The 16,195-nt window shown below is 40.4% G+C and overlaps 1 protein-coding gene across 1 annotated transcript in view; it reads right to left on the bottom strand.

Annotated features, from left to right (window-relative positions):
• The window catches only part of VPS54 (VPS54 subunit of GARP complex), an 85,250-nt gene that overhangs the window by 44,469 nt on the left and 24,586 nt on the right, over positions 1-16,195 (bottom strand). Inside the window, exons 3-6 of the mRNA XM_075596133.1 lie at positions 10,506-10,747; positions 6,866-6,947; positions 4,348-4,385; positions 2,371-2,502 (exon numbers count right to left, since the gene is read on the bottom strand). Coding sequence (XP_075452248.1) covers positions 2,371-2,502; positions 4,348-4,385; positions 6,866-6,947; positions 10,506-10,747 — 494 coding nt within the window. The remainder of the gene's footprint in view (positions 1-2,370; positions 2,503-4,347; positions 4,386-6,865; positions 6,948-10,505; positions 10,748-16,195) is intronic.

Raw genomic sequence — 16,195 nt, 5'->3', positions numbered from 1 at the left:
CTTTCAGCTGCAAACTAGCAGCATAGCATAGGTCCGACAGTAAAGAGCACTAACTAGTATCAAAATACTGGGGCACTACATGTGTGGCCCTAACTGCTGACAATCAACAAGCACTCTAGTCTGTTCACTCTATACGAGGAATACTAGGGCCAGTGAACTATCCAAACACTGGACATTAACCCATTAATGTACACTCTTCTGGACACACTTATCCATTAGAGACAGTAACACTTGGTATATTTAATCATCATTTTAAACCCCAATATTTTAATGTCATTGTCAATAAATAAAGTTATTTTAACAACTCACCATATCACATTGGAATAGAGTGCTATCAATAGGGGCTCTGTCTGTCTATCTGTGTACTGCATTGGATTTTGGAGCCAGCTAGAGAATATCTCCTTCGCTCCGGTTACCACGGCCGTCCTCGCCGGCATCTGACATCATTTCTGGGATGTAGTGTGTAAGACTCTTTCTGGTCCTCCGTCACCCTACGCATTTCGCAGGGGGTACCTGCTTCCTGAGGAGCCCAGTGCGAAGCGCATAGGGTGACGGAGGACCAGAAAGAGTGTTACACACAGGAGTAGGAAACAGAAATAAACTGCCCGGCGCTTCCTTAATACAGTGCCACAGCACCTCCCAGTGGTGAAAGAATATAACAAGCAAATGCAAGAAAGGGAAAATAGGCAATATAAATAAAGGTAACGACAATAAAATATATATAATCAAAGGACCACTCAACCTTAAGAGGAAAAAGCCACAATCCTCTAGAGAACAGAAAACGCATGGGATGAGGAAGTGTGTCCTAGATTGACCAATGGTGTTCTGCAGCAGCTTCAGATGATGAACTGTAGAAAGAAGCTTGTGGGGAGCGCAGGTGTTAACCTGCAAGTTAACCCTATCTTGCGAAACGCGTTGAGTGGAAGAGGAGGAGGAGGAGGCAATCCGTTCCCGGTTGATCGTGACATCAGACGCCAACTCCAGTCAAGCTGCACGAGAACCCCAGCGGCTGCTTGTGGGGACCGTCAGAGACTGCCAGAGACGGAGGAGACGCACACCGGACAGCATTGGCTGTAAAGATACCCTTATGTGCCCTGAGTGGCAGTACAGAAGTACAGAGTGTGAGTACGCCCTCAGGGGGGCTTTTTTATGTGTCATTTATTAAAGGTGTTTTATATCACCACACCATCAGCCCCTTCTGTGTCTCCTCCCCCCCCCTTCCCGTTTTTCTTCCCCACCAGCTCCAGCTTGGCTACCAGGCAGTTCATCCTCTGAAGCTGCTGCAGAACACCATTGGTCAATCTAGGACACACTCCCTCATCCCTTGCGTTTTCTAGTGTTACACACGACATCCCAGAAGTGATGTCAGACGCCGGCAAGGACGGCGAGGACGGTCACGGTAACCAGAGGGAAGGAGATCTTCCCTAGCTAGCTCCAAAATCCAACAAACTGACTGTTTTGTGGGTAGTATCCCTATTTTAATCAATAAAGAAGTCTTTTTGTACCTTTACCAAGAGGCTACATTACTTCTTTTACATCCACCTTGTATGGAGAGACGGCAGATATGGAAAAGATACCTTTAAGTGCCTGTAGTCAGGCACTGACATGTAAGTGCATATCTTACCACAACTATAAATGAGCTCCGTTTTTGAACTTCACTATTTTTTTCATTTTTCTTCGTTTTTTATACTGAGGTGCGCAGATTTCCCCTGGAAGCATCTACATTGGAACTGGGAACAGTTCTTTCTTCATGCAGCACACACTTATATAGCTTAGATCACTTCATCTCTGGGTAGCACTTCCCTTTGTATATATAGATTTAATTATACACATACAGAGCTCTTGAAACCTTAGGCCTGGTCCCCGCTGGATACTGCAGCGCCCGCTGTGGCGGACGCTGCACGGACTAGAGCCCTCCCCTCAATGGCGCCGGGACCGCTGCGAGGGGGGGCCGCAGCGCTGTGCCGAGAGTTGCTCCTGCTCTCAATAGAATTGAGAGCAGGACTCGCGACGGAGCGCTAAGCCACGCCCCCCGGCGGTTCAGCCAACGAGGGCGAACCTGCCGGGTGACTTCATGGCCGCGCCCCCGTCACTCACCCGCCACGCCCCCTCCCCCCCTCGTCTCTCTTCCTGCACCTCACTGCAGACCGGGGAATCGGCTGCACGCGCCGCCAGTCTCGAGGGCGCGTGTGCAGCGAAGGTACTGGGGCCTCAGCCTTATACAGGTAGGTCTCTTCTTAACCGACAGCACACATGCAGAAAAGATCTGTTCATCATCAATGAAGCACTCCAGTCTCCATTACAGTATCTTCTCCGTGTGTCTACATATGGGGAAGGACTTCCACTGAAAGTTTTAAACAAACTATATACCTTTTCTTGAAGCAACTTGGAGGAGGCTGCGTCTCGGCTTCCTTTCCCTCCAGCATTGCTAAAATGAGACCATGGTAAAACCGCATTAAACGTTAAAGAATCCTCCAAGGCAAAGTCTGGTTTCATAAAAATCTGGGAGGGGGAAAAAAAACACACAAAAAACACTTCTTTTATTGAATTAATTATTGGCTCTCTTTGAATAGGAGGAGGTTGGTATCGTACTTTTTAACATATAAACAGATTTCTATACTATTATACGTTTTTCATACACATTTTGCAGCTTACAATAGTGTGCCGTTGAGGTGCAGCGCACACAGAAATGCAAAGGCAAGTCTAGCACCACTGACATAAAACAGATCAAAGAGACAGGAATGCCATTACACAGTTGGAAAAAGACAGATCTTTTAGCATATATCAGTAAAACCTTGTAACTTATTGAATTAGAGACTTGAACTAGAACAGCTCATACGTTCTATTGAATTCTAGCAGATCAGTTTGGCTCTAATGCTTACAATTTAAATAAAATAGGGGATGCTTCATCTCTCACAATTTAAATTTGGCCCAATCTTTTCTATTTTAATTATATTCAAGTGCATGTTGCAAATGGAAATCCAAAGTATATGTAAAATGTAGATAGCCATCCAGGAAGGAGAACAACGGAGCACAGCCAGGATCCGATCAAAGTAGGAAAAAGGTGGGGGTGACAGTCCAATATGCGCATTAAAAGAATTTTAATGTATCAGGTAACACACAGTAAAAAACAGGTCAAAGGAAACCCCTCTCAAATACATATACATTTTACATATATGGTGTGCTACCTTGTAATCAATTTACTCATGGCTGACAAAATAATATTTTTTTTTAGAGCCGAGTGTTTGATTGAATAAATCATTGAATTGCTTGTATGCTTCCAATACGTGAATAATTGGCATGTGGTGATGCATGTTTGTGGAGGTTTTTTTCCTCTAGAGCAGGCCTGCACAACTCCAGTCCTCGAGGGCCGCAAACAGGCCAGGTTTTCAGGATATCCCAACTTCAGCACAGCTGGCTTAATTAGTGGCTCAGAATGTCTGAGCCATAATTGAGCCAGCTGTGTTGAAGTAGGGATATCCTGAAAACCTGGCCTGTTTGCGGCCCTCGAGGACTGGAGTTGTGCAGGCCTGCTCTAGAGCCTGCAGCTGAATAAGGCTTTAGCCCAGAAGGAAATTAACCTTTAAATACATAGTACAAATATTAGCTTGTGCAGCTCACATTTTAACTTGTGCCAGCAGCATTTGTGAAGGGAGACAAAACAGTGAGAACATAGAGAAACTAACAGCAGCATGATTGTAATATTAGGAGGACAGTGAATTCAACTTCAAGTAGTCAAACTCTCCAGGGTATTGTCCTAGCTGATTTGATGGTTTTCTGTCTCTAAAATGTACCATCAGTACTGTCCTCTCAGCCACGTTCATATTCAACAGGAAGATCCTCATTATATCTGTTTGGAGGAGTTTTTGGGGCCATCTGCATGAGTAATGCATGTCAGCTGTAATACACTTTGCAAGGTCTCATTATTCGGACTCTGTATTGCTACAGTACATACGTGTCAGAGGTGTTATCCCAACAGGTATGTTCCCTAACCGCTTCTGAGCCAGATCATTTTCTTTTTTGCACTGCCAATTGAAAATCCTGCTCACCACACACATAACTAAGGACAATCACGTCTTTGTAAATGTGTTGATTAAACAAAACCTGCTGGGTTGGTGGGCTCAAAGAAAAGCCTGGATACATAATATTGTATTTGATTCACCATAAAACTTATCTGCTGGATTTGCTACCACATTTAGTCACAATAAAGACTAAAGTAAAAAATAAACACATAGAGCCAGAGACGTTCATTTTCTGCAGTTAACACTGGTCGTCAAAATAAATAAATTAATAAAAATAAAGATTTTTTTTTTTTTTTTTTTTTAAGAAACTGTTATTGTTCATTACCTTAGGTACTTGTTCCAGATCTGCCCTGGATTTATTTACTGAAAACAAAAATAAACAAAATGAGAAAATCTGACTTTTTTTCTTCATCACTACATCTGCAAGAACACACGTTTTCACAGTAACTGATGGCAGTTCTATACTCCGAGATGTCACCAATACAACTTAGTGGGTAGCAGCACCTGTTACAAATTTGTTTCACCATTGACAGAGCTTCTTCAGTCTGCATGCATGCAAGTGTGAGATCGTGTGGGTGAAAATTACTTATAGTAAATGTAAATTTAAGGTAGATGGACAGTCGCTGCTACTGTGTGGTTTTGCCATTCACAAGAATGCTGGTAACCGCAGTGAATGAGACCCACAACACTACAGGGGGGATGAATAAGCCACAAGTGTCAGAGGTAGACAGACAGTAAAGAAACAGAGAAGCTGTGTATGTGTGTTTTAAATCAGCAAAACACGTGAAATCTTAGATGTTGTTTTGTTTGTTTGTTTTTATTTTAAATCAGTTCTGTAGTATAAGATAATAGTGACTGTTTATTTTATTTTATTATTCAACTCTTAATGCCATTTTTAATGAGTTGTAAAGCATCCTTTGATTTGTATAGCAGGTTTTAGCACACCTCCCCAGCAGTGCAAGATGTTTGCAACACTTTCCTGTTTGTGATAATTTGTTGCCAATGATCCCAGCAGTTTGAGCTATAACTGTAACAATAGATAATGTTATCTTAGTAATATAAGGATACATTGTAGCTGCTAAGTTACACTGACTAAAGGATTGATTGAAAGTGAAAGGCGGCACAAAATCAGAATTTTTACAGATTTATAACAGGAGCACCGAACGATTGCCAGCTTAGGCAATTCCAGGTAGGAATGTAGAATTATACATTGTCACACGATTTACATATACAAATAATAAGAAAAAAGGGGAGGGGGAGGTGGGAGTAGTACTGTTGCTTTAAGAAAACAGAACAGGAAAGTGATACAATGCAGGAAAAATAATATGAATACAAAATAACATCAGAAAATAGTCTCTAGCCTAAAAGGAGGTTTAAGGCCAAATTTCAGACAAATACAATTTAGCAGTTGGACTCACCGGCAGCTCTGAGTCTGCACTAGGGATTTCTAAACCTATCTTGAAAGCCCAGCCACACCACTTTTTGTCAGGATGCTGCGCACATATTTAAAGCATAAACTAAGTCCATGGGGGCACGTCTGAAAATTAATGTGTTATTCCTGATAACGTGGTAACGGGGGATTTTAGGCACAGTTGGTTAAGGTTTTTGGTAGATAAACGTGGTGCTCTAAGCCAGCGGTGCGCATAGTGGGGGGGGGGGGGGGGCGGGCGGTTGCAGCTCTTTAAATTAAATTCCGGGGGATCGCGTGAGGCAACTCCCTTACCGGGATTCTGCAGAGCTGGTAAGATATGTTGCTATGGCAACGCGGCGTCATTTTGTCATGCGGTCTCCATGGCAAAGAGGTCATGTGACGTCACGCCACGTGACTTAGGGGGGTGCGAAAGCAAGGGGGAGCAGCTCCAAATGTTTGCGCTCCCCTGCTCTAAGCCAGACTTTGCACAGTATGCAGAAGTGAATCACTAAGTGATCTAGTTAGAAACTGCAAACTAAATCTATTGGGACTATTGTTTATTTAAAATGGCAATCCAAGCAGGCCGGGTTTTTTTTTAAAACATAGGTTGACGTAGGGGGTCCCCGGAGCTGAACCCCATTAATTTCAGCTTCGGGGTCCCCCTGCTTTCGAAGATACTTACCTCTGTATGGGGTGCCGGTAGCCGCTCCAGCTCACTAGCAGGGGTTCATGTAATGTCTGCTTTTTGAAAGCTCCCGCTCCCTGCAGGTCAATAGGAAGCTGTGACCTCATCCGGCGCGGCTTCCTACCGGCCCGCGTGACGCGGGAGCTTTAAACTTGCAGTAGATACCGGCACCCCCTTTGGAGGTCTGTATCTCCGGACGCAGGGGAAAATCTTCCTGTCCTTCTTTCAAATGGCAAGAAACAGAATCAACTAGAATAGCAACAACTCCTAAATGATAATGTCTTCATGCCTATTATTTATTACTACCAATTGTCATATATTGCCAAACGTACACAGTGCTTTACTAGGACATAAATGTAAACCAAAAGGAAAAAGCCATCAATGACAGAGATAACAGTCTAATAGTATGACAGCATATGGGTGCATATGTACAGAAGCTATCATAATTATTCCATAAGTATATTCATATAACGTTCCAATTAGAACAAACAAGTGTGACTGGTCAGTGTTCTTTAGGGATTTTTAGAATTCAAACACAAGACAGGCTTACTGAAAAATAGAAAAGTGGTCTTGAAGAAACTCATGCTGCATGCAAAGATGTACAGTATAATGTATAAAAAGCCACCTATTGAAATTCATGATTATTTCTGTGCTTTTTGTACCACATGAGAATGCAACAATGGGATTCCAAATTCTGGTCACTTTTAATAAACCCCCCCAAAGTATAATGGTAGTAAGGAACTATACCATGAGAATATGAAAAGGCGGTCCTGTCAAAATCTTCTTTAGGAGGGCAAATTGTCTTCCATTTCTCGTGACTTTTTTCTCTCTACAAAAACAAGGCAAAAAAAACACAAAATACATACACCATTAACATAATAATAAAAAGCAACGCTGCTAAAGTAAAAGGTTCTCGGGTTACAACTACCCCAGAATATGAGGTGTATGTCTCACATTACAATAAATGATCAAAAAACAGTTTACTTGGGTGAAACAAAGACCTTAAACTTTAGAAAGGCAGATTTTAATAAACTGAGGGCTAATCTACAAGTAATACATTGAGATTATGTTTTTGCAGGGAAAATGTAGAAGATAAATGGGCAGTCTTTCAAACATTGTTAGAAAAGAACACTCATCAGTGTATATCCTTGAGTAATAAGTATAAAAGAAATAAGGCAAACCCAATGTGGCTAAATAAACAGATAGTGGAGGAAATGGACAAGAACAGGCAGGCGTTTAGATTCTTTAAGTCAGAAGAGACGGAGGTATTGTGTCAGAATTATAAGCAATGCAACAAAAATTGCAAAAAGGCAATCAAATTAGCAAAAATGGATAATGAAAAAAGGATTGCAATAGAAAGTAAGATCAACCCTAAAAAGTTCTTTAAAGATGCAGTTCAGTCTTTTTTTTTTTTTTTTTAATTCAATAGTTTCATGTGGGCAATCTCTAATTACCTAAAGAACTGTATAGCTGCCAGTCAATTCGTTCTCCATGTATTGATCGGCGAAATTTGGCAACACCTTTAGATATGGGATATGTTTTTCGTCTGCTTCTGTCACTCAGTGGAAGCTCATGAATATTCATGAGCACTCCTGCACTGACATGTGCAAGAGGGAGGGCAGGTCTGACAAAGGGGTGTGCCAGGGCTTGTGACAGGACATGAAGGTGCAGTGCCTTAGTAAATGGTTGTTAAAATAGAATACAAGAAAATTGGTCTTTCAAAGTTGTTTTTTTAAAAACAGAAAATGCTAAAAGTATTTTTTCTTACTACAGAACTGATTTCTTAAAAAAAACACACATGCAGGATATTGACTGAACTGCCTGATACCTTAATAACAAAAAAATGAGAAAAGAAAATATAGGACACTCTCAGTGTGAGATGGGCAGGCAGATTATTGGAGATAAGGAAAAAGCAGAGGTATTAAACACATTCTTTGCATCTGTATTTACCAGGGAAGAATCAGTTTCAATAGTAGTGCTGCAGGAGGAAGCCACAACCTCCATATTAATGAACAATTGGTTAACTGAGGAAGAAGTTCATATGAGGCTTGAAAAAATGAAAGTAAATAAGGCACCTGGCCCCGATGGCATACATCCAAGAGTTCTCAAGGAGTTAAGTTCAGTAATAGCCAAACCATTATATTTAATATTCAAGGACTTCATTTCCGCAGGCTCAGTACCACAAGATTGGTGTAAAGCAGATGTGGTGCCTATATTTAAAAAGGGAGCTAGATCACAACTGGAGAATTACAGACCTGCAAGCCTGACTTCAATAGTGGGGAAACTACGTGAAGGTTTAATACGGGATAATATTCAGGAATACCTAATGGAGAACAAAATTATTAGTAATAGTCAGCATAGATTTACGAAGGCAATCATGCCAAACTAACCTTATTTGTTTCTTTGAGGAGGTAAGTAGGAATTTAGACCAGGGTAATGCTGTTGATAGCATCTACTTAGACTTTGCAAAGGCTTTTGATACGGTTCCACACAAGAGGCTAGTGTACAAAATAAAGCAAATTGGACTCCGTAAAAATATATGCACCTGGATTGAAAACTGGTTGAAGGTTGGACAGATGGTTGTCATAAATGGAATTTTTCCAGGTTGGGCTACGGTCGTGAGTGGAGTACCTCAGGGATCGGTACTGAGACCCCTGCTTTTTAATGACCTTGAGGTTGGCATCGAGAGCAAAGTCTCCATCTTTGCTGATAATACTAAATTGTGTAATGTAGAATCCGAGCAGGATGTAATTTCTCTGCAGAAGGACTTGGAGAGAATGGAAACTTGGGCAGGTAAATGGAAGATGAGGTTTATTAATACAGATAAATGTAAGGTTATGCATTTGGGAAGCAAGAATAAGCAGACGACTTACAAATTAAATGGGGATAAATTGGGGGAATCCTTGATGGAGAAGGATTTAGGAGTGCTTGTAGACAGCAGGCTTAGCAATAGTGCCCAAAGTCATGCAGTAGCTGCAAAGGCAAACAAGATCTTATCTTGCATTAAACGGGCAATGGATGGAAGGGAAGTAAACATAATTATGCCCCTTTATAAAGCATTAGTAAAACCACACCATGAATATGGAGTACAATTTTGGTCACCACTCCTTAGAAAAGATATTATGGAACTAGAGAGAGTGCAGAGAAGAGCTTCCAAATTAATAAAGGGGATGGACAATCTAACTTATGAGGAGAGGCTAGCTAAATTAGATCTATTTACATTAGAAAAGAGGCATCTAAGAGGGGATATGATAACTATATACAAATATATTTGGGGATAGTACAAAGAGCTTTCAAAAGAACTATTTATCCCAAGGAGAGTACAAAGTAGTCGGGGGCATCCCTTTAGGTTGGAGGAAAGGAGATTTCACCAGCAACAAAGGAAAGGGTTCTTTACAGTAAGGGCAGTTAAAATGTGGAATTCATTACCCATGGAGACTGTGATGGCAGATACAATAAATTGGTTCAAAAAAACATTGGACATCTTTTTAGAAAGGAAAAGTATACAGGGATATACCAAATAAGTAAACATGGGAAGGATGTTGATCCAGGGAGAAACCGATTGCCAATTCTTGGAGTTGGGAAGGAATTTATTTTTCCCCTTATGAGAAATTGGATGATATGACACTGGGGTTTTCTGTTTGCCTTCCTCTAGATCAATAAGTAAGTATAGATATAGGATAAAGTCTCTGTTCTCTAAATTTAGCATAAGTTGAACTTGACGGACGCACGTCTTTTTTCAACCTCATCTACTACTATGTAACTATGTACACACGTGAAGGCACTTTATTCATAAAACAGCACAAGAAAATCATCTTCATTATGGCTTTTATTGCAGTTTCGAAAGTACATTTTTGAACCTGCTCGGGAATAGCACAGAAAAAAAAAGAAAAAAAAAACATACAGTAAGACTTCCCCTTTCCCCCAAAAGAGAGAGAGAAAAAATTATAGGATACCTTTTATTAGACCAATAACAGATAAATTAGTTGGACTGTAAACAAAATCTGATTAATTTCATAATTTCTTATGATAAACATGCCAATACATGTAGGGATGAAAGGACACTTAACTACCCTTGAAGTTTAAAATACTCTCAGTAATGACAGGTGACCAACTTGCCTTGGAAATGGTTTTGCCATTGATGTTTTGAATAGCACAGAAACACAATTCTGGTTTATCAGGATCACAACCTCCCACATTCAAACATACGAACACGCATTTTATTTATTTTTATGAACTTTGACTAAAGGGAGCTGCAAAAAGAAGGTTATTTGCACTGTTTTAACATTTAAACCAATATTACCAAATATTCTCTACTCCACTTTTTTTATTATTTTGCCTCAAAAGCATTGCCCTTCCGTCAGCGCACAGGTTGAGGGAAATTTACCTGGATGGTTTGCTGTTTGTATAATGAAAAGTTTTCCTTGGTGACCTGCGGGAGGTTGGGCGAAGGCAAGACTTCAGTCTCCACAAAGTCCTGGCCCCATGTCTTTGTGAAGAAGTCGAACTCCCTTTTTGCGAGCCGAGGGTCATTTAATGCTGCTGGAAGGTTTACTTTGGAATGATAAATAGTCCATTTGTGCTGATCCGCCACTACAGATGGTCCATCACACAAACTTTTAGAATCACCTGTGCAAAAAAAAAAAAAAAAGAGAAGAGGTCCCTTTATCAGAATGTTTTTTTTAAATACAATTTAAAAGACAATATTTTACTTCCAAGGGTGGTCTCTTATCAAAATTGGAACTACTGTACTTGCTCCTTCCACGGACCACTTGTGTCCATTTGAATGCTTACGTGACACTACAGCTTTTTTTCATGATTTTCTGTTATCTTTTTGAGTCTAGAGCACCACCTTATTTTACGGATTACTTCTTCCCCGGGGTATTTTGCAACCTAAAGAAGAACTCAATTCTTGTCTTTTTTGTTTTACAGTAATAGCCAAAATTGTGAGAAAATAAAAAAAAAAAATCAAGAAAATTTGTCTTTTTCCCACGTTTTATGCTGGTTAATTCAACCACGTAATTATACATTTATAAAATGTTTTACCAGGAAGTAATACATTGAGAGTTACCTCTCGTTTTCAAGTATGTCCTGGGCATAGAGTTAAAATGACAAATAATACATGGTTGATCTAGCCAACAGCAATGCAGATGTCACGTGCTGCAATTTGGATATAGGCATAATAATAAAAACTGCAGGGATCTATCTACTCATAAAAGGTGATCCTGTGGATAAATATCTTCATCTTTTTCCTCAATGCCGTTTCAGTCCATTGGAAAAATGTTTCTACAGGTGTAAAGGATGCACAACGTGCAGAAATCGCCTCATAGACGGCACCGAGTTCAAGCATCCACACTCAGGGAGGTCATTAGACATCATGGCACCTGTTTGACCACTTCTGTCATCTACTGCATTTTCTGTCAATGTGGCCTTGTGTATGTCGGGAAAAACGCCGATAAATCCTTCAGGGAATGAGCACCATCAACTAGCTACCCTTCGTTATATGATCATTGACCACGTGGACATTCCACCAAAAGGAGATGATGCTAAGTAACGATTGCTTCAACGGGAAGCCAAATGGATTTTCAAGCTGGATACTGTACATCTACGTGGTCTCAACGAAGAACTTTGATTGTCTTGTTTTCTTTAATACTACGATAATCTGTTTCACATGTAAATCATGATGATGCTTATGACCTTTTTTCCTTTATAATGTCTAAGGTTGGAAACTATACTGAAAGTATCCCTTGACAACACCGAAGTCGTCTACTCACCAACTTTGTGGCACATTTCTAGATTTTCTTCTATAAATCTAAGCCTATTGATATCACCCATGTTGTAACTAGGGTGGCAATGTGATTTGCAATATCTGTATCTCAATATCTACAGTATACCAACAACTCCCCATAAGGCACTGTCCATGATATTTGTCACCAACACTCTCACGTGACTTAAAGTACCTTCACTCACAATTTTCTTCATGGTACGGTCAGTGTTATTTGGCAGGAACCTATATACGTGACTTAAAGTGCTATTAATCCTTATCATGAAGTTACAATACGCATTTTTTAAATCACTAATCTAATTTTCAAGTGTTTTAATTGATGTCTTGCTCAAAGTGTGTGCTTCTTCACCAATGAAGGTGATTACGATGCTGTCCATGTTTGATTTTATATTCTACATGTGACTTAAGGTACCTGATGAAATTAATGACATTTAAATATTGCCAGTATCAATACTAACTATCCTGTGATTTTTGGTAATCGTATTGCTAACATATGGATGGCAATGATGAAAGTTAATAAGTAACAGATCTCGTGATAAGTTACCTGTTTTCTATCTATAGGCACCAAGAGCAGACACGAAAGGCTGGCATCTGAGTGCCGACCCGGATCGTGGTCCCAGGTGTTTACCTATTCATGAACCCACTCGTGCCCACACACTAAGCAAGACACATACTAATAAAGTCTTTTGAAACTAATAAAGTTTTTGTTTTTTTTAAATATAACTCGTTGGGGATGAAAGTATTTGAACTTCATGACCTTAAGGATTATTCTATATAACATTAACTAAGGTGCGGGAGTTTGTTGTTTATAATATTTTGAAACATATCAATATATTATTTGAATCATATAAACATCCTATAACTGCCATACATACTGTATAGCGAAAGGAGAGACCATTTGTGCTTGAGAATGTCAATTAAGACAAACAAGTTGATTTCAACTAATGTTGTGATGTACTGTAACTTTTTGCCATTCACTGCTCATTTCTACTAGTTCCTCTGTATTATTAGTGTTGTGATACATTGTAAACTTTAACCATTATTTTATTAATATGTTACCTCTTACTTTAGACAAAAGTATTTTATATTACTTGTGAAAACCTTTTTTACACTGCGTGCCTAAAATATATACATTCTTATGTTAGATTTCTAGTTTTATGTTTAGTCTCTTATAATACTGATTCATTGTGTACCTATTACTTTATGCAGTCCTTTTGTTCCTATTTATGTTTGTTAAGTAATATGCACAAGTTTTTTCTTTGGGTAAACTATGTCTTCACTTTAAATACTTTTGTCCATAAGTACACAAATTGAATGAACTCTCTACCTGTTTTACTTATGCTACAAAGAGTTAAAGAGGTGTGTGATACAGACACCAGGCAATGATTGCAATGATGTCAGCATAAGGCATTTTGCCAACTTCACAGTTGTCTAATCACTTTTAGGTATATAAGCGATGTTAGGAGAGCACATTTGTATCTTGAAAAAGGTCTAAGTGACCGAAACATCGATTATCTTTAATAAATGTTGTCATTTTTCATTAGTCCTCTGGAGTGCCGCTCTCGTCAAATATAGGAGATTTGTACTTGCTACTATTCACACCAGCTGGCGTTGGGCATGCATGCACCAGAGACATTTTTTTGCAAGACAGTGTCAAGAGTGTGCACCTTATCTTCCCCCATCGTGCTGCAATGGGACATTACAGAAACGCTACAATTCAACGTTCTATGGTCATTTTGAGTAAAATACAGTGCAGTAGTCAAATTTGTTGTGAATTATAGTATTTCGCAATACTTTAGTTTTCTAGTCGTAACATTCTGTATTATGCTGGTGTATTAGTTACTTGTATATGGCTCCTGTTACGAGAAAAGATTGGACATCAAGCAGAAGGACTCAAAGGGTAACTTTAGGAGAGTATGGCTACACTAATGAAGAAATTGCTATTATGATTGGTGGTGGAACAAGAAAAAGTTGAGTTTGCAAAAAAATTTGAAGACCGCAAGACAGTGCTTAAAAGACAAGTAAGTGGAAGAAAAAAGTGCACAACTCCACAAGATGCCAGAAGGATAACGCGACTGTCCCTACAAAATAGGAGATCACCACACGAAATCCAAGCTGTTCTGCACAATTCTGGTACATCAGTTGATGGAACAGTTTGTCGTCGACTATTTAACTGTGGCTTTAAAGGAAGGATTCCACGGAAGAGGCCATATCTGAACCCTCAACAACAGGCTTGGCCATGACATCACCAGGCTGAACAAATGAAATTATCTCTCATTGGTTCAATGGCTTACGTGACGCGGCCGTTGTGCGAAAATTCAAATGGATTTGTCTCCTCAGAATTCTGCTGCGCCATTGCGCTTCGCATCACGCGCAATATGGCCGGACTGTAGGGCTGCCAGGTGTCCGGTGTTGAACCGGACAACCCGGTAAAAAATTAGAGATAAAACCGGAGATGTATGTGTGAGGGACGGGGACAGGGGGCACATGTATGTGTCCGGTATTACCTCTTTGGACTTAGTTACCAATCGTGGGATTTCCCCCAAGAAGGGATAGAGCAGGGCTGCTGCTAGGGGGCTGGGCAACTTCCTCCATCCTGATTGGCTGCATTACACAACAGCAGCCAATCAGGATGGAGGTGGCCAAAGAGCGGAGGAAAAGCATGGAGCAGAGAGAGAGGCGAGACTGTGTCCTGTCTACTTGTTCTGTTTTGTCCTGATGTGTGTGTGTGTGTGTGTGTGTGTGTATTTGTACTTGTACTGTCGTGTGTGTGTGTGTTTGTACTCGTACTGTCGTGTGTGTGTGTGTGTGTGTTTTCTCTGGCTGTCCTGTGGGGGTGATAATGACAAGGAAGGGGGGTAAGAGGATGAAGGGAGGGGGGGGTTTATGAGAGAGGATGAAGGGAGGGGGGGGTGATAATGACAGGCGGGGTGAGAGGATGAAGGGAGGGGGGTGAGAGAGGATGAAGGAGGGGTGAGAGGATAAATGTGGGTAAGAGAGGATGAAGGGGGGGTGAGAGAGGATGAGGGGAGGGTGTGAGGACGAGGGGGGTGGGAGTGAGAGGATACAGGGAGAGAGGATGAGGGGGGGGTGCAACAATCTTGGAATTTGTGGGAGGAGCAGTAAGATCAGTATTGCTTGCCATGTACAGTATGACTGCAGGTCAGTTATTTATAAATGATCTGACCATTACGTCATTTGTTCTAAATTTCACTCCAAGCATGCACCAATTTGCATTATTTCATTAAAAATCCTCGGAAGAGTGCTTCCTCCCAAGACTCCTTCTCAGATTTTTTACGAAATAGAATATACATTTGTGCAAATTGGTGAATACTTGGAGTGAGATTTAGAAAACAAAATGACGTAACAGTCAGGTAATTTATAAATAACATTCTTCCCACCAATGATTCTCGCACGCATCGCACCTTTCACCATTGTGTCCATTATTTTTGGACAAGCCACCTGGCAACCCTACCCGACTGGTGCACGTAAAGAATTTGTTCATGCCGCGCCTATGGCCGGGGCCTATGGAGGTGTGTTTTAAGATGTGTCTTAAGGAGACCACACCTCCTTTATAACCTCTGGCAACAATTCTTGTCCTACTCCAGCTTGGAGGAGGAGATATAGCAGCTGTTTCTGGCTGCCGTTGGTGGATGCTGAAGAAAAAGTATTTACAATAAATCTTACAATAGTAGCACTGTTCTGCGGCTTCTGACCCTGTACAATATCAACATGGATCCCCACTGTGATTTTATAGAAAAAGAACTTTAAAACATTTACTCTGTGCGGTACAGAGTGCAATCCCTCCGGTCACACTACTACAGGGCATGGCTAAAAACATTCTCCTTTAATTCATAGCATGTATGATTACAGGACCCAGAAAAGCAATTTTCAGGCTGTTTGTAACTAACCGAAGGGAGGTTCTCTCATTTTGCTGTATGGAAAAGAGCCACTGAGGTTGTCTCCCCTCATACAGAGGTAAAAGGAAGGGTTCACAGTTTAGTGTTAGGACCTGCAAATTTGGTTATACCTTGACGTTGGTATGCAGGCTTATGATGCTTTGGCCAAAGCGTTTAACTAAATAACCAAGAAAATATTATAATCGAAGTATTTGTACTTTATACTTATTACCATATATGCTTTGTCAATTGGATTTAGCATTGGGCACCCCTGTTTTTTGTTGTATAGATATCAAAAGACTATGCTACCTACTCTTACCTATGTGATTTAGTCAAGTAAAGGATATTGTAGTTTGATTAATGCCTATACAATTGAACTGGACTTCATATTCT

The sequence above is a fragment of the Ascaphus truei genome, chromosome 4, assembly GCF_040206685.1.
Source record: "Ascaphus truei isolate aAscTru1 chromosome 4, aAscTru1.hap1, whole genome shotgun sequence".
NCBI classification, from domain to species: domain Eukaryota; kingdom Metazoa; phylum Chordata; class Amphibia; order Anura; family Ascaphidae; genus Ascaphus; species Ascaphus truei.
Note: the sequence above shows the minus strand (reverse complement) of the source record. Positions and strands in the feature narration are given on the sequence as shown.